Below are 24,995 nucleotides of genomic sequence, written 5' to 3' on the forward strand. Positions count from 1 at the left end.
ACAGTGAAGGATGACTTCTCATTCCCTGTGGTGCGAATATTCAACGTACGTGCTCCCGTTGTATCCACAGTGCGGTTCACAGGAATATCAAAAGTCAGTGGAACCTCGTCCATGTTGATAATGTTCTCTGGCCGGATCTTTTTTTCAGCTATCTTGTTTTTACAATATCCACGGAAAGTAGCCAGCTTTTCTTGAAAGTCTTTAGGCAGTTGCTGTGAAATAGTAATCCGTGTGCGGATGGAGAGATTGCGTCTTTTCATGAACCGGAAACCTGTCGCTTAGTAGGAGCCATTTTGTGGTCTTTACAGATGTAAACACACAAAGGAAATGAAACGTACGGTAATATCCGCGCGCTTTTTCTTCTTCTACGCGGGCGGGTGGTTGCTTACAGTAGAAGAAGAAGCGCTTCCTGTTCTATGGGGGCGGGTGCTTACCTTGGCGGTTGCTTGCGTAGAAGAAGAAGCACTTCCTCTTCTACGGGGAAAAAAGATGGCGGCTGTTTACCGTAGTTGCGAGACCTAAACTTTATGAAAATGAATCTTAATATTAATCCATATATAAAGCGCACCGGGTTAAAAGCCGCACTGTCAGCTTTTGAGTAAATTTGTGGTTTTTAGGTGCGGCTAATAGTGCGGAAAATACGGTAATAAGAAAAAGCCTAATAATAAATATTGATATACTTAGTCACCTACAGTATAACACAACATCCACCTATGCAACAAATAAATAATTCTTATATTCCATAACATAAAATTAAAGGTGTGGTAACATTACATGAAGACACATTTCAGGTGAATACATAAAAAAAAATATATATATATTTCTGTCTGGGCTCTTACCTGCAGGTGCAATACTCGGAGGCTCAAAGGCAGGGGCGTGGGAATGTAATCCAGGTTATTATTGGACAGATACAAGAACTGCAGCTGGCTCATATCCTGTGTACAGAGTGAAATGGGCATGTTTGAGACTTGCAGGTGGTGATTAATCAACATCAGGTCATTTTTAAACTGACTTTTTTTTTTTTTCAATAATTTGAAAGCTCTGTACAAAACATATGTGTATGCATTATAAATTGCTATATTTTATCCTCTAAAACTGTGCTTGTCAAACTCTGGGACATGTACCACTAGTGGTGGGGATGCCAAATTTAGAGACAAAAATGTGTCTGGGGGCCGGTATGTCTATTTTTAGGAACACTAATACAAAACCTCATTATTGTGAGGTTTTGTATTAGTGTTCCTAAAAATAGACATACCGGCCCCCAGACACATTTTTGTCTAATTGAATGCTAAAAAAGTTATGACAAACCACCTTAAAAAAATGCAATGGAGATTTTTTTTTTTTTACTAAATGAGACACCCGGAATGTACATGAAAATAAAGAATGTGGGATTTACAATATTAAAGGGGAACATTATCACAATTTCAGAATGGTTAAAACCGTTAAAAATCAGTTCCCAGTGGCTTATTATCAATCAATCAATTAATCAATGTTTATTTATATAGCCCTAAATCACAAGTGTCTCAAAGGGCTGCACAAGCCACAACGACATCCTCGGTACAAAGCCCACATAAGGGCAAGGAAAAACTCACCCCAGTGGGACATCGATGTGAATGACTATGAGAAACCTTGGAGAGGACCGCATATGTGGGTAACCCCCCCCCCTCTAGGGGAGACCGAAAGCAATGGATGTCGAGTGGGTCTGACATAATATTGTGAGAGTCCAGTCCATAGTGGATCCAACATAATAGTAAGAGTCCAGTCCATAGTGGGGCCAGCAGGACACCATCCCGAGCGGAGACGGGTCAGCAGCACAGAGATGTTCCCAGCCGATGCACAGGCGAGCGGTCCACCCCGGGTCCCGACTCTGGACAGCCAGCACTTCATCCATGGCCACCGGACCTGTGCCCACCCCCCCCCCTCCACAAGGAAGAAGGGAGCAGAGGAGACAAGAAAAGAAACGGCAGATCAACTGGTCTAACAGGGGGTCTATTTAAAGGCTAGAGTATACAAATGAGTTTTAAGATGGGACTTAAATGCTTCTACTGAGGTAGCATCTGTAATTGTTACCGGGAGGGCATTCCATAGTACTGGAGCCCCAATAGAAAACGCTCTATAGCCCGCAGACTTTTTTTGGGCTCTGGGAATCACTAATAAGCCGGAGCTCTTTGAACGCAGATTTCTTGCCGGGACATATGGTACAATGCAATCGACAAGATAGGACGGAGCTAGACCGTGTAGTATTTTATACGTAAGTAGTAAAACCTTAAAGTCACATCTTAAGTGCACAGGAAGCCAGTGCAGGTGAGCCAGTATAGGTATATATATAGGTATATATGTATATAAAGGTATATACAGTATAGGCGTAATATGATCAAACTTTCTTGTTCTTGTCAAAAGTCTAGCAGCCGCATTTTGTACCAATTGTAGTCTTTTAATGCTAGACATAGGGAGACCCGAAAATAATACGTTACAGTAGTCGAGACGAGACGTAACGAACACATGAATAATGATCTCAGCGTCGCTAGTGGATAAAATAGAACGCATTTTAGTGATATTGCGGAGATGAAAGAAGGCCGTTTTAGTAACACTCTTAATGTGTGACTCAAAGGAGAGAGTTGGGTGGAAGATAATACCCAGATTCTTTACTGATTCACCTTGTGTAATTGTTTGGTTGTCAAATGTTAAGGTGGTATTATTAAATAAATGTCGGTGTTTAGCAGGACCGATAATCAGCATTTCCGTTTTCTTGGCGTTGAGTTGCAAGAAGTTAGCGGACATCCATTGTTTAATTTCATTAAGACACGCCTCCAGCTGACTACAATCCGGCGTGTTGGTCAGCTTTAGGGGCATGTAGAGTTGGCTGTCATCAGCATAACAATGAAAGCTAACACCGTATTTGCGTATGATGTCGCCTAGCGGCAGCATGTAAATACTGAAGAGTGCAGGGCCAAGAACCGATATTATTTTTATATTTTCCGAAGTTTTTTTTGAAATTTTACCCATCACGCAATATCCCTAAAAATTTTTAACCATCGTTATAAACACCCGTCCATTTTCCTGTGACGTCACATAGTGAAGCCAACACAAACAAACATGGCGGAAAGAACAGCAAGCTATAGCGACATTAGCTCGGATTCAGACTCGGATTTCAGCGGCTTAAGCGATTCAACAGATTACGCATGTATTGAAACGGATGGTTGTAGTGTGGAGGCAGGTAGCGAAAACGAAATTGAAGAAGAAACTGAAGCTACTGAGCCATATCGGTTTGAACCGTATGCAAGCGAAACCGACGAAAACGACACGACAGCCAGCGACACGGGAGAAAGCGAGGACGAATTCGGCGATCGCCTTCTAACCAACGATTGGTATGTGTTTGTTTGGCATTAAAGGAAACTAACAACTATGAACTAGATTTACAGCATATGAAATACATTTGGCAACAACATGCACTTTGAGAGTGCAGACAGCGCAATTTTCATCAATTAATATATTCTGTAGACATACCCTCATCCATGCTCTTTTCCTGAAAGCTGATCTGTCCAGTTTAAGGGACGGTGTGAGCCAAGACATCCAGGGGGGTTTAGCTCGCTCGTCTGCGGGAACAAACTGCCGCCATTGCTTGCCGTGCTAGCGAGGTCCTTTGTCCCTGAATTGCTCACACACTCCGGCAGATTCAATGGGGGTCTGGCGGCAGATTTCTTTGACTTTATCGTTGGAAATGCATCTGCTTTGAGTGTCGCAGGATATCCACACATTCTTGCCATCTCTGTCGTAGCTTTCGTCGGTAAAGTGTGCGGAACAAACGTCCAATTTCTTGCCACTTTGGCATCTTTGGGCCACTGGTGCAACTTGAATCCGTCCCTGTTCGTGTTGTTACACCCTCCGACAACACACCGACGAGGCATAATGTCTCCAAGGTACGGAAAACAGTCGAAAAAACGGAAAATAACAGAGCTGATTTGACTCGGTGTTTGAGAAAATGGCGGATTGCTTTGTTGTGACGTCATCACTCCGAGAGTGAATATTAGAAAGGCGTTTAATTCGCCAAAATTCACCCATTTAGAGTTCGGAAATCGGTTAAAAAAATATATGGTCTTTTTTCTGCAACATCAAGGTATATATTGACGCTTACATAGGTCTGGTGATAATGTTCCCCTCTAACTATGAGCGATAAAACACTGAATATTGACAACATATGAACGTCACACCCCCTCTCCATCGACATATTTTACGAGAGATGTCCGACGATGGCTTGTTCGCCGATATCCGATATTCCGATATTGTCCAACTCTTAAATACTGATTCCGATATCAACCGATACAGATATATACAGTCGTGGAATTAACACATTATTATGCCTAATTTTGTTGTGATGCCCCCGCTGGATGCATTAAACAATGTAACTTTACCATGAATTGATAAACGTGGACCCCGACTTAAACACGTTGAAAAACTTATTGGGGTGTTACCATTTAGTGGTCAATTGTACTGAATATGTACTGTACTGTGCAATCTACTAATACAAGTTTCAATCAATCAACGTGCATTTAAAAAAAAAAAAAATCAGGATTTTTTTTTCACAGTGTATGTAAAAAATATATACAGGTATAATAATCAAATGCATAGGGAAATTCATATATCATTCGGGCCTCTGTGGCCCTCAATGAAAGTTAGTTTGACAACCCTGATATAGGAGACAAATCATTGTATATCGCCTATATGAAAACACTTCTATATAAAAAAACAAACACCATTTGAAAATACACTGGCAGACAGCAAAACGAATCCATTTATTTTGTTTTGATCAGCCCATTAAGTCATCCAGACGCTATGAAATTACAAACCCCGTTTCCATATGAGTTGGGAAATTGTGTTAGAAGTAAATATAAACGGAATACAATGACTTGCAAATCCTTTTCAACCCATATTCAGTTGAATATGCTACAAAGACAACATATTTGATGTTCAAACTGATAAACTTTTGTTTTTTGTGCAAATAATCATTAACTTTAGAATTTGATGCCAGCAACACGTGACAAAGAAGTTGGGAAAGGTGGCAATAAATACTGATAAAGTTGAGGAATGCTCATCAAACACTTATTTGGAACATCCCACAGGTGAACAGGCAAATTGGGAACAGGTGGGTGCCATGATTGGGTATAAAGTAGATTCCATGAAATGCTCAGTCATTCACAAACAAGGATGGGGCGAGGGTCACCACTTTGTCAACAAATGCGTGAGCAAATTGTTGAACAGTTTAAGAAAAACCTTTCTCAACCAGCTTTTGCAAGGAATTTAGGGATTTCACCATCTACGCTCCGTAATATCATCAAAGGGTTCAGAGAATCTGGAGAAATCACTGCACGTAAGCAGCTAAGCCCGTGACCTTCGATCCCTCAGGCTGAACTGCATCAAAAAGCGACATCAGTGTGTAAAGGATATCACCACATGGGCTCAGGAACACTTCAGAAACCCACTGTCAGTAACTACAGTTGGTCGCTACATCTGTAAGTGCAAGTTAAAACTCTCCTATGCAAGGCAAAAACCGTTTATCAACAACACCCAGAAACGCCGTCGGCTTCGCTGGGCCTGAGCTCATCTAAGATGGACTGATGCAAAGTGGAAAAGTGTTCTGTGGTCTGACGAGTCCACATTTCAAATTTTTTTTGGAAACTGTGGACGTCGTGTCCTCCGGACCAAAGAGGAAAAGAACCATCCGGATTGTTATAGGCGCCAAGTTGAAAATCCAGCATCTGTGATGGTATGGGGGTGTATTAGTGCCCAAGACATGGGTAAATTACACATCTTTGAAGGCACCATTAATGCTGAAAGGTACATACAGGTTTTGGAGCAACATATGTTGCCATTCAAGCAACGTTATCATGGACGCCCCTGCTTATTTCAGCAAGACAATGCCAAGCCACGTGTTACATCAACGTGGCTTCATAGTTAAAGAGGGCGGGTACTAGACTGGCCTGCCTGTAGTCCAAACCTTATGAAGCCTAAAATACCACATCGTAGACCCCCGGACTGTTGAACAACTTAAGCTGTACATCAAGCAAGAATGGGAAAGAATTCCACCTGAGAAGCTTAAAAAATGTGTCTCCTCAGTTCCCAAACGTTTACTGAGTGTTGTTAAAAGGAAAGGCCATGTAACACAGTGGTGAACATGCCCTTTCCCAACTACTTTGGCACGTGTTGCAGCTATGAAATTCTAAGTTAATTTTTATTTGCAAAAAAATAAAATAAAGTTTATGAGTTTGAACATCAAATATGTTGTCTTTGTAGCATATTCAACTGAATATGGGTTGAAAAGGATCACACACTGATGGCGGGAGATGCCATGCAAGGCCCTAAACACGACCCCCTCAGGATACAACAGACGTGACTAGAATGGCGCAAGCTGGGGATTGAACCAGGGACCCTCAAGTTCCTGGAATGGCCGCTCGACCATCCGAGCCACGCCGTCCTTCTTCGTAAGCTTTGAAATATAACTAAAACTATTCAAACTGACTAATGTGTGACGTCTGTTGGAGTGTTTTCATACATATTTGTGCATGCTATCGTAACGTAATCGAGCTAGCGTCGTTAGCATTAGCTAATATGCTAACACATTTACGAATGTCTGTGTTAGTATTATCCATCCATCCATCTTCTTCCGCTTATCCGAGGTCGGGTCGCGGGGGCGGCAGCCTAAGCAGGGAAGCCCAGACTTCCCTCTCCCCAGCCACTTCGTCCAGCTCCTCCCGGGGGATCCCGAGGCGTTCCCAGGCCAGCCGGGAGAGATAGTCTTCCCAGCGTGTCCTGGGTCTTCCCCGTGGCCTCCTACCGGTCGGACGTGCCCGAAACACCTTCCTAGGGAGGCGTTCGGGTGGCATCCTGACCAGATGCCCGAACCACCTCATCTGGCTCCTCTCGATGTGGAGGAGCAGCGGCTTTACTTTGAGCTCCCCCCGAATGACAGAGCTTCTCACCCTATCTCTAAGGGAGAGCCCTGCCACTCGGCGGAGGAAACTCATTTCGGCCGCTTGTACCCGTGATCTTGTCCTTTCGGTCATGACCCAAAGCTCATGACCATAGGTGAGGATGGGAACGTAGATCGACCGGTAAATCGAGAGCTTTGCCTTCCGGCTCAGCTCCTTCTTCACCACAACGGATCGATACAGCGTCCGCATTACTGAAGACGCCGCACCGATCCGCCTGTCGATCTCACGATCCACTCTTCCCCCACTCGTGAACAAGACTCCGAGGTACTTGAACTCCTCCACTTGGGGCAAGATCTCCTCCCCAACCCGGAGATGGCACTCCACCCTTTTCCGGGAGAGAACCATGGACTCGGACTTGGAGGTGCTGATTCCCATCCCAGTCGCTTCACACTCGGCTGCGAACCGATCCAGTGAGAGCTGAAGATCTTGGCCGGAGGAAGCCATCAGGACCACATCATCTGCAAATAGCAGTGACCTAATCCTGCAGCCACCAAACCGGATCCCCTCAACGCCTTGACTGCGCCTAGAAATTCTGTCCATAAAGGTTATGAACAGAATCGGTGACAAAGGGCAGCCTTGGCGGAGTCCAACCCTCACTGGAAACGTGTCCGACTTACTGCCGGCAATGCGGACCAAGCTCTGACACTGATTATACAGGGAGCGAACTGCCACAATATGACAGTCCGTTACCCCATACTCTCTGAGCACTCCCCACAGGACTTCCCGGGGTACACGGTCGAATGCCTTCTCCAAGTCCACAAAGCACATGTAGACTGGTTGGGCAAACTCCCATGCACCCTCAAGGACCCTGCCGAGAGTATAGAGCTGGTCCACAGTTCCACGACCAGGACGAAAACCACACTGTTCCTCCTGAATCCGAGGTTCGACTATCCGGCGTAGCCTCCTCTCCAGTACACCTGAATAGACCTTACCGGGAAGGCTGAGGAGTGTGATCCCACGATAGTTGGAACACACCCTCCGGTTCCCCTTCTTAAAGAGAGGAACCACCACCCCGGTCTGCCAATCCAGAGGTACCGCCCCCGATGTCCACGCGATGTTGCAGAGTCTTGTCAACCAAGACAGCCCCACAACATCCAGAGCCTTAAGGAACTCCGGGCGGATCTCATCCACCCCCGGGGCCTTGCCACCGAGGAGCTTTTTAACTACCTCGGCAACCTCAGCCCCAGAAATAGGAGAGCCCACCACAGATTCCCCAGGCCCTGCTTCCTTATAGGAAGACGTGCTGGTAGGATTGAGGAGGTCTTCGAAGTATTCTCTCCACCGATCCACAACATCCGCAGTCGAGGTCAGCAGAGCACCATCCCCACCATACACGGTGTTGACACTGCACTGCTTCCCCTTCCTGAGGCGGCGGATGTGTTAGTATTATCAATTTTTAATTTTGTATTGTTCCAGTTTCGTAAATTCACCAAAACGTGACCGTGGGGGGGAGGTGTAGCCAGCGCTGTTTGTCGGAGTAAAAGTCACCGCCGCTGTCCGTGGTGCTGAGGACGAACGCCATAGGACGAGTGATGACGGCGAGACACAGCTGGCAGGTGATTAGATTTCACAGGTGGTACGTGTTAATCTAATCATCTGTTGTCTTTAAGAGTGAGCAGGGGAAGGAGGAAGGTTGGGGAGAGACTGGATAGTCCTGGAAGAAAACATCATATTTGATGGTTGTGTTGAAAAAACATTACACCTGTTGTCAAATTTGTACGCTTGTGTACTTTGACGTGCATATCTGTGGAGCCGCAAGACAGCGACTTCCACACAGTGACCGTGGACTTATTGAGTCTGTTTAGGAGCTAGCTTCCATAGCTAGTGACAATGACTTCTGTTTTGTTTGATCACATTTTGTTACAGGCACTGTTTAGTTTTTTTTCCCGTGTAAATAACTATTTTCACAAAGTATCACAAATTCCACGGTAACGTCCCCAAAACTCAGTGGAGTTATTGAGTCTGTTTAGATGATTATAAAGCTAGTTTCCGCTGCTAGTGGGTCCATGACGATGACTTCTGTTTTGCTTGATTTGGACGTTTTACTGCCGTGTTACAGACATTGTTTAAAAACAATTACATTATTTTAATAATGTGTGTATGCGTATATAACTCATTTCACAAAGTATTTATAGTCCGGTGCAGCTAATATCATACTTGCCAACCCTCCCGAATTTTCCGGGAGACTCCTGAAATTCAGCGCCTCTCCCGAAAACCTCCCGGGACAAATATTCTCCCGAAAATCTCCCGATTTTCAGCCGAAGCTGGAGGCCACGCCCCCTCCAGCTCCATGCGGACCTGAGTGAGGACAGCCTTTTTTCATGACGGGAGGACAACAGGGTGACAAGAATTAAATCATCCAGACTAGAGATAAATTGTATTATTATGTTTATCTTACCTAAAAATAAATATATATATTAATAAAAAATAAAAAAATGTTTTTACTATATTTAGCTAAAAACATCAAAATGAATTATGTTTTATTTGTATTTTTTCTGACTCCTTATTACACTCAGCCATAGAATTATACATTAAAATAAACATATTTGAAATAATTAATTTTAAATGATCATAATAATTCATTTAAAATGACCAAATTTAATTATTAAAATAATTGCTTGTTTATCAACAACTTTAGCATTTTATTCATTACATTTTGAAGCTCTCAGAAGCCAAGTTATGTTATATTCCTTAATATTTATTTATGCAAGTTTGAAGTATCAATTATCTAAACACAGTTTTGTTTGCACATTTTCAGGATGTATATATATATATATATATAAATATATATATATGTATATATATGAAATACTTGACTTGGTGAATTATAGCTGTCAATATACTCCTCCCCTCTTAACCACCCCCCCCCCCCCCACCTCCCGAAATTGGAGGTTTCAAGGTTGGCAAGTATGCTAATATATGGAAAACTTATTTTATTCTGAAATTTAGTGGGTACGGCTTCTATAGTTCGGAAAATATGGTATTTTCCAAATTAAAGAGGATGCTCAAAACGTGAGTTGTAGGAATATCTTGTCATAGACCATTGTGAAAATGTCAAAAACTATTTAAAGGGGAACATTATCACCAGACCTATGTAAGCGTCAATATATACCTTGATGTTGCAGAAAAAAGACCATATATTTTTTTAACCGATTTCCGAACTCTAAATGGGTGAATTTTGGCGAATTAAACGCCTTTCTATTATTCGCTCGACGTCACATCGGGAAGCAATCCGCCATTTTCTCACTTTCGTCGGTGTGTTGTCGGAGGGTGTAACAACACGAACAGGGACGGATTCAAGTTGCACCAGTGGCCCAAAGATGCGAAAGTGGCAAGAAATTGGACGAAATTTGTTCAAAATACGAGGCTGTGGGGAAAGCCGACGAAATGGTCAGTCGTTTGTTCCGCACACTTTACCGACGGAAGCTATGCTACGACAGAGATGGCAAGAATGTGTGGATATCCTGCGACACTCAAAGCAGATGCATTTCCAACCATAAAGTCAAAGAAATCTGCCGCCAGACCCCCATTGAATCTGCCGGAGTGTGTGAGCAATTCAGGGACAAAGGACCTCGGTAGCACGGCAAGCAATGGCGGCAGTTTGTTCCCGCAGACGAGCGAGCTAAACCCCATGGATCTCTTATGCCACCGAAGATGATCAAGAGAAGAATATCGACCCTATCTTCCCTGGCCTGCTGACATCAACTCCAAAACTGGACAGATCAGCTTTCAGGAGGGTATGTCTACAGAATATATTAATTGATGAAAACTTTATTCATTACTCGCGGTTTTACGCAAATTATTATACATAAACTGTGTTCACCAATAATTTAGCTTAAAAACATTTATTTTTTTCAATCATTCGAGTACATTCGGATAGCAGTATTTTGTGTCTATTTAGGTATGGTTAACCTGAGTGCTGAAATCGTGGAAAAATATAAGTTCTTAGCGCGCCTGAAATGGGCTGTCTGCACTCTAAAAGTGCATGTTGTTGCCAAATGTATTTCATATGCTGTAAACCTAGTTCATAGTTGTTAGTAATTATCAGAGGTGGGTAGAGTAGCCAGAAATTGTACTCAAGTAAGAGTACTGTTACTTTAGAGATGTATTACTCAAGTAAAAGTAAGGAGTAGTCACCCAAATATTTACTTGAGTAAAAGTAAAAAGTATGTTGTGAAAAAACTACTCAAGTACTGAGTAACTGATGAGTAACATACACACACATATCATATATATATATATATATATATATATATATATATATATATATATATATATATATATATATATATATATACGTATATACATATATATATATACATATACATATACATATATATACACACACATATATATATACAGTATATAATTTATATTTATTTATTTTGCCGTTTTTGTTTACATGTTAAAGGTGTTTTAATGAATATACATGCATGTTTAACACATATAGATTCCTTTCTTTCATGAAGACAAGAATATAAGTTGGTGTATTACCTGATTCTGATGACTTGCATTGATTGTAATCAGACAGTAGTGATGATAGCGTCCACGTTTTCAAATGGAGGAGAAAAAAAGTTCCTCCTTTCTGTCTAATACCACATGAAAGTGGTTGGTTTTTGGCACCTTATTTGTCCAGCTTCCATATTCGTTTTTATACACTTTACAAGAAATACATTGGCGGCAAACTCCGTAGCTTGCTAGCTTGTTTGCGCTGGCTTTCGGAGACTCTTGTTTTGAAAGCGCAGGCGCGATGGAGCGGCACTTTTATTGTGAAGACAGGAACTGTGCAGTCAGTCTTTAGGCTTTTGACAGGATGTACGATTGAAATAAAAAAGGGTCTTTTTTCCTTCACACTTTTGATTGATTGATTGAAACTTTTATTAGTAGATTGCACAGTACAGTATATATTCCGTACAATTGACCACTAAATGGTAACACCCCAATAAGTTTTTCAACTTGTTTAAGTCAGGTCATGTGACCGCCTGGCTCTGTTTGATTGGTCCAACGTCACCAGTGACTGCATCTGATTGGTGGAACGGAGTGAACGTCACCAGTGACTGTATTTGTTGAAACGCAGGCACTATGAAGGTCTGTCTGACATACCAAAACAAACAAAGCGTGCATTAACAGATCGATAAAAATTAGTAGCGAGCTGAATGTAGATAAAAGTAGCGGAGTAAAAGTACCGGTAGCGTTTCTTCTCTATAAATATACTCAAGTAAAAGTAAAAGTATGTTGCATTAAAACTACTCTTAGAAGTACAATTTATCCCAAAAGTTACTCAAGTAGATGTAACGGAGTAAATGTAGCGCGTTACTACCCACCTCTGGTAATTATCTTATCAGACAGTGTTAAGCCGCTGAAATCCGAGTCTGAATCCGAGCTAATGTCGCTATACCTTGCTGTTCTATCCGCCACGTTTGTTTGTGTTGGCATCACTATGTGACGTCACAGGAAAATGGACGGGTGTATATAACGATGGTTAAAATCAGGCACTTTGAAGCTTTTTTTAGGGATATTGCGTGATGGGTAAAATTTTGAAAAAAAACTTCGAAAAATAACATAAGCCACTGGGAACTGATTTTTAATGGTTTTAACCCTTGTTGTGATAATGTTCCCCTTTAAAGACCAAAAACTTCCTATTCAACACCTATAATGTTTCTACCTTGAATGTCTCTGAGTGGAGTCCTCGGCTGATCAACCTGTTGTTTCGTAGATCAATGCGCTTCAAGGTCGCTGGCAGTTCTGGCAAGACCTGCAGGTTGTTGTCAGCTAACAGCAAATGCTGGAGATGCTTCAGCGAGCGAAACACGTCCTCATCCATTTCTGAAATCTGGTTCCCGGTGAGATCAATAGATTGGAGCTTGCCTTTTAAAACGACACCAATGATCAAAAGTGAGTTTTCCGAAAAAGAGAAACGCTCAAAGTTGATCGGTTTCCCAAACTGATTAACTCACTGAGGCTCGTGAAGTCGGTGTTTTTGACGTGTCGGATCTTGTTGAAGCGTCCATAAAAGTGAGTGGTCTCCTTGGGCATGGGGGGTATCTGTTCCAAGCCGATGTCGTCACAATACACACTTCCACTGATACACACGCACAGAAGGCAGGTGGGCATACCTACATATAGTACCAAGATGGATTTACCACAATAGAACAAAACAAGGCAACAGGTGAACTCCAGTAGATACTAAAGTCTACACACTATGTGACCATAAGAACACTACGAGCTAAGATTTAGATTGGGACGAAAATGTGAAAAAAAAACAGAGGTATGTAGGATTTTATTCACTATGTCAGGCATGTGATAGTCTGAAATCCGTCTTTTTTATCTCTGTAAAAATTATTTTCCGTTGTTCTTAGTTTTTTCCAACCCACAATGCTTGTTAAAATTTTGATCCATCTCTTTGCCATACCGGCCAACAACTACAGTTTTTGATAATCCAGTGGTAAAAGCTACGGTTTTCTATTAAAAATCATTAACTTAAAAATGGTTAACGTATGAGATTGCTTGGTTAACATATAAGACAATCCATGATTGGTTGGTTGGTTTACTTTGATGAGTCACGATTGGTTGAGATTAGGGCTAAACATTACGGACAGGCCAATCAGAGGCAAGATAGGGCGGGTCATCGAACCAGGAAGGGAAATCACAACAGACGTCCCAAATGAGAGATTCGGAGAACGGAAGAGGGAATAGATACTAAAGTCTACACACTATGTGACCATAAGAATACTCCAAGCTAAGATTTAAAATGGGATGAAAATCTGAAAAAAAAAAAAAAAGATAGTTTGACAGAGGAATGTAAGGTTTTATCCACTATGTCAAGCATGTGATAGTCTGAAATCTGTCTTTTTTATCTCTGTGAAAATTATTTTCCGTTTTTCTTCGTTTTTTCCGACCCACAGTGCGTGTTCAAATCTTGATCCGTCTCTTTGCCATACCTGCCAACAATTACGTTTTTTTCCGTAATGAGTACGGTTTTTGATAACCCAATGGTAAAAACTATGGTTTTCATTAAAAATGATTAACTTAAAAATCAAAGCTACGTAGCGAAGCAACTCCACGGGCAGGGGACAAAACATACGGGAAACATCAATGATGATTGGTTGGTTTACGTATAAGAAAATCCATGATTGGTTGGTTGGTTTACCATGATGAGTCACGATTGGTTGAGATTAGGGCAAAACATTACGGACAGGCCAATCAGAGGCAAGATAGGGCGGGTCATGAAACCAGGAAGGGAAATCACAACAGACGTCCCAAATGACGACGACAGAGTCGGAGAAGAGAAGTGGGAATAGATACTAAAGTCTACACACTATGTGACCATAAGAACACTACAAGCTAAGATTTAAAATGGGACGAAAATCAGAAAAACAAATTTGATGGTTTAACAGAGGTATGTAAGGTTTTATTCACTGTGTCAGACATGTGATTTTTCCGTTTATAGTCGGAAATCGGTCTATTTTAGCTCTGTGAAAATTATTTTCCGTTTTTCTTCGTTTTTTCCGACCTACAGTGCGTGTTAACATCTTGATCCGTCTTTTTGCCATACCTGCCAACAATTAAGTTTTTTTCCGTAATGAGTACAGTTTGTGATAATCTGGTGGTAAAAACTAAGATTTTCCATCAAAAATGATTAACTTAAAAATCGAAGCTACGTAGCTTAGCAACTCCACGGGCAGGGGACAAAACATATGGGAATCCTCAATGATGATTGGTTGGTTTACGTATAAGAAAATCCATGATTGGTTGGTTGGCTTACTATGAGTTACGATTGGTTGAGATTAGGGCAAAACATTACGGACAGGCCAATCAGAGGCAAGATAGGGCGGGTCATCGAACCAGGAAGGGAAACATAAACAACATGACTGCAAGGTATTTGTTATTTCATGCTATAAGTCACAAATGGTTATTCAGATAGGAAGTTAGCTAATAGAATAAACATTGTTTGTACTCTTTATGATTTTTGCATTTGGAGCCCCAGAACCTTGGCTTATTTTCAGTCTTTTTCATTAAGTTCAAATCTCATGCCTGCTGTGTACATCATTTCAATTAATGGGGAAAAAAGTCATTGAATTGACCAACCCAATCCAGTCTGAGGTCCAAATAAACCAGATCCTTTGAAGTCCAGCGTTGGAGGCAGAGGTTCCTTTATTGTCACCACCTTTTCCTGGTGGTGTTCAACTTTGGTTTGGCTGTCTGGATGGTGAATATTTGCAGCTACCGTGCCCACTTCAATCTGTCAATCACGTATAATAATAGAAGAAAGTGTTAATGAACCTTCGTATTAACTGGTATATATGGTTAGTTCGTAGAGTGGTTAGGTTAGGTTAGGTTAGGTTACCATTAACATATTGACATAAATGCAGTCTCTCAAAATAAGGGTGTACCGAAACTATTTCACTTCCAGTATTGGCCGATAACGATGATGATCCGATATGATTTTAGCAGGAACAATACATTCTTGTATCATTTTGTGGGAATGTTATAAAATGTTTGTCAAGTGAAATTACTCAAAACAGACAAAAAGTATGAAAAACGCTGACCTAATTTTTCCGGGTGAATCTTTAGGCATCACACGATTTATTTGATTCTTGGAGGTAATGATTCGATTTAGAAACAATTATCGATTCAAAACGATTCTCAATCAATATTTTTTAGCAACATTGGGTGCCAGTATATGATTAACTACATTCCTACGTACAAAACCCAAAACCATCGAAGTTGGCACATTGTGTAAATGGTAAATAAAAACAGAATACAATGATTTGCAAATCCTTTTCAACCTATATTCAATTGATTAGACTGCAAAGATTCTCGGAACCCTTTGATGATATTACGGACCGTAGATGGTGAAATCCCTAAATTCCTTGCAAAAGCTGGTTGAGAAAGGTTTTTCTTAAACTGTTCGACATTTTGCTCACACATTTGCGCACAAAGTGGTGACCCTCGCCCCATCCTTATTTGTGAATGACTGAGCATTTCATGGAAGCTACTTTTATACCCAATCATGGCACCCACCTGTTCCCAATTAGCCTGTTCGCCTGTGGGATGTTCCAAATAAGTGTTTGATGAGCATTCCTCAACTTTCTCAGTCTTTTTTTGCCACTTGTGCCAGCTTTTTTGTAAACATGTTGCAGGCATCACATTCCAAATGAGCTAATATTTGCAAAAAATAACAACGTTTTCCAGTTCCAATGTTAAGAATCTTGTATTTGCAGTCTATTCAATTGAATATAAGTTTAAAGGGATTTGCAAATCATTGTATTCTGTTTTTATTTACCATTTACACAACGTGCCAACTTCACTGGTTTTGGGTTTTGTATATAAAATTGTTATAAGTACACCTCTGCATAACTTCGTATCCCTATTAACAAAACAAACAAAAAAAACTTGAATTAAAATATAGATCAACTTACAACAGAGAATAACTTTAACATTGTTTTATAGTCTGGAAAATGAAATGTTTTTCTCTATCTTTTTGTTATGGGACATTCATCCACCGCTGTTGCCATTTCTAATATAAAGAAGTGTAAATTTCTTACTTATATCTGTCAGTAAACTCGCCATTTAAAAAAAGCGCTAAAACATACCGGTGTTGTGAGGTAACATTATTCACCCAAGGAACTTTAGTTATTAGAGAGTTCCGGTCGGACGGTTTTTCACGGGACACATTGTTGTTGTTGCTTATATCTGTTAACAAAACAAACAAAAAAAACTTCAATTAAAATATAGATCAACTTACAACAGAGAATAACTTTAACATTGTTTTATAGTCTGGAAAATGAAATGTTTAAAGTGCATATATTTTCCTGAAATTAACAAATAAAATAAATACATTCCTATTTAAACTATAAACATTTTTTCACCAACTTGACTCATTTGATGCTGAAAAATAAAATTAAATAAACTTGAGAAATAATAAATACATTTAATTTGATCAGCAACATTAACTCAGGAGCAGAATATATAAAACACTTTAACCTACAAAACAAAAATAAATTAATAAAAGTTTGGACACACCTTCTCATTCAATGTGTTTTCTTTATTTTCATGACTATTTACATTGCAGATTGTCACTGAAGGCATCAAAACTATGAATGAACAAATATGGAGTTATGTACTTCACAAAAAAAGGTGAAATCACTAAATACATGTTTTAAATTCTAGTTTTTTCAAAATAGCCACTCTTTACTCTGATTACTGCTTTGCACACTCTTAGCATTCTCTCGATGAGCTTCAAGAGGTAGTCACCTGAAATGGTTTTCACCTCACAGGTGTGCTTGAAGCTCATCGAGAGAATGCCTTACAGTTTTTTGGGGGCTGCAGTAAAGGCCTTAAAGTGGTCACATTCTCCGTTTTAGCATTGGGGAATTTTTGAAAGGATTTTAACAGGATCTTTTTTTACTACATGTCCTGCTGCGTCTACTTTCGGTTGCAAGAAGCCGTGCCTGTGCACTTCACGCTGTGCCCACATTGAACAATTGTGAACAGAAAATGCCATGAGAGTCGGATTTCATCATTTTTTTTCAAGACCATGGTCTCGTAAAGTCTGGACTGTCTGATGAACAGCCTGTTTGAGTTTAAATCAGTTATCCATAAATTCCAGACTCTCTTTTGTCTCTTTTATCCCGCCTCTTTTTTTGTATTTAATTGCTCTACTTAATCTGGTTACAATCCTCAAGTGTGAATATTTGTCATTGTTCCCCCGATCTTAAGGTTTTGTTTTTCGTCTGCCTACATAGTAGTATTCAAACACGCAGGGACAGAAACATATTTTCAAAAAGACCCCGCATGCAAGGGAAATACATGTCAGTATTTGAGACCATTAAATCCCACTGTTCAGATCTTTTGCGGCAAAGTCTGTTCCGAATTATATTTTTAGTTAAAAATAGGCTGAATTTCACACGTTACGTATATGTAACCTCAGAATATTGGAATCGTACACCATGGCCTCTTTTGGTCGATATGGTTCTTGCTATACTGCTGTATTAAAAACAGTGATGGGCACTACTTTTTAAAGAAGTAGCATTTTCAAGTCGCTTCGCTATTTTATAATATCTGTAGTATTTTCCGAACCATAGAGCGCACCGGATTATAAGGCGATGAATGGTCTATGTGGAGGGGGGCGTGGCCTGCGGGCCTGCTGCGGAACGGGCTGTGTCAGGACCCGGCCTCGAAGACAGCGACATGTGCGTAGATGGCCCAGGTGGGCCTTGTTATCTAATCACCTCTGTCAAAAGATGGAGCTAACTGTTTTAATGACATTCAGACTTGACTTCAATCAATAACGGAGCAGCATCTCCTCATCCGTGGCTCACTAGTGCAACAACAAGGCCGGAAATGTGTCCCGTGAAAAACCGTCCGACCGGAACTCTCTAACCTACTCAGTGGCCTAGTGGTTAGAGTGTCCGCCCTGAGATCGGTAGGTTGTGAGTTCAAACCCCGGCCGAGTCATACCAAAGACTATAAAAAAAAATGGGACCCATTACCTCCCTGCTTGGCACTCAGCATCAAGGGTTGGAATTGGGGGTTAAATCACCAAAATGATTCCCAGGCGCGGCCACCGCTGCTGCCCACTGCTCCCCTCACCTCCCAGGGGGTGATCAAGGGTGATAGGTCAAATGCAGAGAATAATCTCGCCACACCTAGTGTGTGTGTGACAATCATTGGTACTTTAACTTTTTAACTTTAATAACTAAAGTTCCTTGGGTGAATAATGTAAACTCACTACACCGGTATGTTTTAGCGCTTTTTTTTAAATGGCGAGTTTACTGACAGATATAAGTAAGAACTTTACACTACTTTATATTAGAAATGGCAACAGCGGAGGATGAATGTCCCATAACAAAAAGATAGAGAAAAAGAAGAAGCTTACCCACTACGGCGTCGGCATGGACTACAAAGGTGGATGCGTGCAATTTTTCAGGACTTATGCAGATCCCAAATACAGATCAGCAGGTACCAGAAGGTAAGAAAAGTTGCTTTTGCGTAACATTGCGAAACAAAACACCAAATAATATATCTTACCTTCTACACACACCATAAAAATACTCGTATGTTTAATGCGCCGACAATCCATCAAGCGGTGCGTCTTCATAGCTTACCAAAGTCATACTAAAACATTTTGATAGATTTTTGAGCGGCGGGTGTAATGTTCTATATTTTCATTGAAACATATAAAATGTTGGTGTTGTTTACTTGAGTCATATTGGCATCATATTGCAGTTTCCATGTATCTCTTATGTTTGACTGCCATCTACTGGTCAAACTTATCAAAAGCTCTCAATTTATAATATAGATATATTCTATTCTATTCTATTCTGCTGCCCCCGCGACCCGACCTCGGATAAGCGGAAGAAGATGGGTGGATGGATGGATAGATGGATGGATTTCTATTATGCATGTGGGTAATAACCTGTGATTAATCATGATTAATCAAAATGCATATGATTTTGATTATTAGATTTTTTTTTAATGTATAACTTGCTTTAAAATCACAAATAAAAGTGACTAGCAGATATTTAACTATGTGTTTTAATCTCGCAAAAACAATTTTGCAATACAGTATATAATAATATAATTGGCATTATCAGATGAGATTAAAGTTTAAAATATGCATTTTTTTTTTTCTGTCAAAATTGAAACAACAAATGCATTTAGTATTTTGTTGATAACCATTTTTTTCCAGGCTTTCGCGGGCCACATAAAATGATGTGGCGGGCCAGAACTGGCCCCCGGTCCTTGATTTTGACACCTGTAAACATCTCGCAAGTTGAATGATCCTGCGACCCAGAAAGGGACAAATAGTAGAACGTGGTGGACGGGTGGATGGAAGTTGAAAAATGCTTGTTTTCAGAATAAAATACTTATTTCTATCTTAAAATCCCTGCTGATTTCTTGATATTAAAAACAATTTAGGATGTTTTATTGTGTAAAATCATCTGTCCATGCAGCTAGTTAATGTCACAAATATTTAGTATTTTTCCCTAAAATCTGGTCTTTTTATCTTATATTTTGACATTTTACAGTGCATATAATCGTCATGAATTAGTAGAAGTTGTAGTCCCGAGCAGCCTAATATACAGGTAAAAGCCAGTAAATTAGAATATTTTGAAAAACTTGATTTATTTCAGTAATTGCATTCAAAAGGTGTAACTTGTACATTATATTTATTCATTGCACACAGACTGATGCATTCAAATGTTTATTTCATTTAATTTTGATGATTTGAAGTGGCAACAAATGAAAATCCAAAATTCCGTGTGTCACAAAATTAGAATATTGTGTAAGGCTAATACAAAAAAGGGATTTTTAGAAATGTTGGCCAACTGAAAAGTATGAAAATGAAAAATATGAGCATGTACAATACTCAATACTTGGTTGGAGCTCCTTTTGCCTTAATTACTGCGTTAATGCGGCGTGGCATGGAGTCGATGAGTTTCTGGCACTGCTCAGGTGTTATGAGAGCCCAGGTTGCTCTGATAGTGGCCTTCAACTCTTCTGCGTTTTTGGGTCTGGCATTCTGCATCTTCCTTTTCACAATACCCCACAGATTTTCTATGGGGCTAAGGTCAGGGGAGTTGGCGGGCCAATTTAGAACAGAAATACCATGGTCCGTAAACCAGGCACGGGTAGATTTTGCGCTGTGTGCAGGCGCCAAGTCCTGTTGGAACTTGAAATCTCCATCTCCATAGAGCAGGTCAGCAGCAGGAAGCATGAAGTGCTCTAAAACTTGCTGGTAGACGGCTGCGTTGACCCTGGATCTCAGGAAACAGAGTGGACCGACACCAGCAGATGACATGGCACCCCAAACCATCACCCAACCATGCAAATTTTGCATTTCCTTTGGAAATCGAGGTCCCAGAGTCTGGAGGAAGACAGGAGAGGCACAGGATCCACGTTGCCTGAAGTCTAGTGTAAAGTTTCCACCATCAGTGATGGTTTGGGGTGCCATGTCATCTGCTGGTGTCGGTCCACTCTGTTTCCTGAGATCCAGGGTCAACGCAGCCGTCTACCAGCAAGTTTTAGAGCACTTCATGCTTCCTGCTGCTGACCTGCTCTATGGAGATGGAGATTTCAAGTTCCAACAGGACTTGGCGCCTGCACACAGCGCAAAATCTACCCGTGCCTGGTTTACGGACCATGGTATTTCTGTTCTAAATTGGCCCGCCAACTCCCCTGACCTTAGCCCCATAGAAAATCTGTGGGGTATTGTGAAAAGGAAGATGCAGAATGCCAGACCCAAAAACGCAGAAGAGTTGAAGGCCACTATCAGAGCAACCTGGGCTCTCATAACACCTGAGCAGTGCCAGAAACTCATCGACTCCATGCCACGCCGCATTAACGCAGTAATTGAGGCAAAAGGAGCTCCAACCAAGTATTGAATATTTTTCATTTTCATACTTTTTCATTTTCATACTTTTCAGTTGGCCAACATTTCTAAAAATCCCTTTTTTGTATTAGCCTTAAGTAATATTCTAATTTTGTGACACACGGAATTTTGGATTTTCATTTGTTGCCACTTCAAATCATCAAAATTAAATGAAATAAACATTTGAATGCATCAGTCTGTGTGCAATGAATAAATATAATGTACAAGTTACACCTTTTGAATGCAATTACTGAAATAAATCAAGTTTTTCAAAATATTCTAATTTACTGGCTTTTACCTGTATATTCCTCATGCTTACCTCTTGGTCCAAGTCTTCATAATCATAGTTATCTTCGTAAACGTTGGCTCCCAGGGTCTCCAAGTCCGTCACGGTGTTCAGGTCGTAGTTCTCCAGGTCAAAACCATCATCGTCGTTGGGATCATGTAGTGGCGATGTTAACCCGGGGCAGGGACCCGAGACAAGCAAGGCCAAGGCGACGGCCACCATCAAAGATGGCAAAGATGCCCTCGGCTCAAACATGGGAGTCACCTGCACGCATTAGAAAGGGGTTCAGTTCCCGAGACTGCTATTACTGCAGCTGAGTGTTTGCACAATAAAAGTTTTGACAGTTTTGTTTACATGCAAAACTTTCTCCGACGCTGCCACAGAAAGACTTGTATAATGCCATTTCTTATTTGTCTCATTTTGTCCACCAAACCTTTTATGCTGTGCGTGAATGCACAAAGGTGAGCTTTGTTGATGTTATTGACTTGTTGGAGTCCTCATCAGGCATATTTGGTCAAATAGACTTTGAATAAAACAAATAGTTTTTAAGTTTCTCTGTGTAAAATGGAGAAGGCAGAAACTTTGAAGCATGATGCATCTGTCCTGATGATAAACTAGTTTGAGAAGAATGTTTTTGTATTTTACTGCGTGGATCGTTCTCCCAGGATGCAGACGGAAAACACCGGAGGCAACGTACAGGTAAGAAAATGGTTTAAAGTCCATAAATCAGGCGGGAACAAACAAACAAAGCAAGCGTGCCTATAGGGTAAACGACGTAACTTGTAAATAAGGAAGCCAGACTGAGTGTGGCGAACAACGGAAATAAGTAGCTCTCTGATTAGTGCACAGGAGCAGGTGAGCATCCCGAACACTAATCAGAGGCAGGTGAAAAACAATCTGCAGTCATGGCAACTAAAACACAAAACCCAGGGTGTGCTCAAAAACAGGAACCGAGGGAGTCCAAAACTAAACAAAGCATGATCCGGGCAACGGATCATGCCAGTTTTTGTATTATTATTCGTAAGTCGTGTTCTGAAAATTACTTTCAGTAATTAATTCCTTTTACCGTATTTTTCGGAGTATAAGTCGCACCGGAGTATAAGTCGCACCTGCCGAAAATGCATAATAAAGAAGGAAAAAAACATATATAAGTTGCACTGGAGACTATGAAAAACTATGAAAAAAACTGCGACTTATAGTCCGAAAATTACGGTACTTACTCGCGACTTTACGAAAAAAAATAATTGAATTACCAACGGAATTACTCTTCAATAAATGTAATTCATTACTAGGGAAAGTAATTTATACTTTATTTAAAACATGTTTTAAATATCTGGCATATGCAGAGTCTGTGCTTTTAAAAGGGGGGGCTTGTTGCATATTTACGTGTGACATCATCGAAGTTGGTTGACAAGACTCTGCAGCATCGCGTGGACATCGGTACCTCTGGATTGGCAGACCGGGGTGGTGGTTCCTCTCTTTAAGAAGGGGAACCGGAGGGTGTGCTCTAACTATCGTGGGATCACACTCCTCAGCCTTCCCGGTAAGGTCTATTCAGGTGTACTGGAGAGGAGGCTACGCCGGATAGTCGAACCTCGGATTCAGGAGGAACAGTGTGGTTTTCGTCCTGGTCGTGGAACTGTGGACCAGCTCTATACTCTCGGCAGGGTCCTTGAGGGTGCATGGGAGTTTGCCCAACCAGTCTACATGTGTTTTGTGGACTTGGAGAAGGCATTCGACCGTGTCCCTCGGGAAGTCCTGTGGGGAGTGCTCAGAGAGTATGGGGTATCGGACTGTCTGATTGTGGCAGTCCGCTCCCTGTATGATCAGTGCCAGAGCTTGGTCCGCATTGCCGGCAGTAAGTCGGACACATTTCCAGTGAGGGTTGGACTCCGCCAAGGCTGCCCTTTGTCACCGATTCTGTTCATAACTTTTATGGACAGAATTTCTAGGCGCAGTCAAGGCGTTGAGGGGATCTGGTTTGGTGGCTGCAGGATTAGGTCTCTGCTTTTTGCAGATGATGTGGTCCTGATGGCTTCATCTGGCCAGGATCTTCAGCTCTCACTGGATCGGTTCGCAGGCGAGTGTGAAGCGACTGGGATGAGAATCAGCACCTCCAAGTCCGAGTCCATGGTTCTCGCCCGGAAAAGGGGGGAGTGCCATCTCCGGGTTGGGGAGGAGATCTTGCCCCAAGTGGAGGAGTTCAAGTACCTCGGAGTCTTGTTCACGAGTGAGGGAAGAGTGGATCGTGAGATCGACAGGCGGATCGGTGCGGCGTCTTCAGTAATGCGGACGCTGTATCGATTCGTTGTGGTGAAGAAGGAGCTGAGCCGGAAGGCAAAGCTCTCAATTTACCGGTCGATCTACGTTCCCATCCTCACCTATGGTCATGAGCTTTGGGTTATGACCGAAAGGACAAGATTACGGGTACAAGCGGCCGAAATGAGTTTCCTCCGCCGGGTGGCGGGGCTCTCCCTTAGAGATAGGGTGAGAAGCTCTGCCATCCGGGGGGAGCTCAAAGTAAAGCCGGTGCTCCTCCACATCGAGAGGAGCCAGATGAAGTGGTTCGGGCATCTGGTCAGGATGCCACCCGAACGCCTCCCTAGGGAGGTGTTTAGGGCACGTCCAACCGGTAGGAGGCCGCGGGGAAGACCCAGGACACGTTGGGAAGACTATGTCTCCCGGCTGGACTGGGAACGCCTCGGGGTCCCACAGGAAGAGCTGGACGAAATGGCTGGGGAGAGGGAAGTCTGGGCTTCCCTGCTTAGGCTGCTGCCCCCGCGACCCGACCTCGGATAAGCGGAAGAAGATGGATGGATGGATGGATGGATCATCGAAGTTATGTTTTTTTAGCTTTAGCACTTTTGACGCCAGCTCTTTTGAGTCTTTTCCCCGGATCGTGTTTACTTAGGCTTGATAAAGAGATTGCATGTGCTTGGATGGCTGTCATATCTTCTTGACAACAAACGGTGTATTGTTTGGATGGCAAGTCATTGACTTGTTGTTCAATAGTCCCATCGTGTGCGTATGTTGTCTGCTGTTCTATTTGATATCAAGTTTATTTTAGTGCAGTGCTACTTCTAGCTTTCACTAGTAAACATATATTTCCTGCATTGAACTTTCCGCACTCTGTTGTCGACCTAAAATCACATAAAAAGTAGCTGTGGCTAACGGACCTAAAAGTGATTCATCAGATTACTCGTTACAAGTCAAAGTAACAGGGTTATTACAAACATTGTTCATAAGACTACTGTACTTTGTAGTTTTGTATATATTGGCTATTGTGTGGGAAGTCCTACTTAAGATTAAATTCAATTTAAGAATTAGACCGTCAAGTTAAGAT

General features: G+C 41.5%; 1 protein-coding gene across 1 annotated transcript in view; it reads right to left on the bottom strand.

Moving 5' to 3' along the window:
• Positions 1 to 24,995, bottom strand: part of optc (opticin) — a 35,892-nt gene that overhangs the window by 5,709 nt on the left and 5,188 nt on the right. Inside the window, exons 2-6 of the mRNA XM_061923482.1 lie at positions 21,686 to 21,916; positions 15,078 to 15,231; positions 12,947 to 13,105; positions 12,655 to 12,857; positions 840 to 935 (exon numbers count right to left, since the gene is read on the bottom strand). Coding sequence (XP_061779466.1) covers positions 840 to 935; positions 12,655 to 12,857; positions 12,947 to 13,105; positions 15,078 to 15,231; positions 21,686 to 21,907 — 834 coding nt within the window. The 5' untranslated portion in view covers positions 21,908 to 21,916. The remainder of the gene's footprint in view (positions 1 to 839; positions 936 to 12,654; positions 12,858 to 12,946; positions 13,106 to 15,077; positions 15,232 to 21,685; positions 21,917 to 24,995) is intronic.

The sequence above is a fragment of the Nerophis lumbriciformis genome, linkage group LG28 (assembly GCF_033978685.3).
Source record: "Nerophis lumbriciformis linkage group LG28, RoL_Nlum_v2.1, whole genome shotgun sequence".
In the NCBI taxonomy this organism is placed as follows: Eukaryota; Metazoa; Chordata; class Actinopteri; order Syngnathiformes; family Syngnathidae; genus Nerophis; species Nerophis lumbriciformis.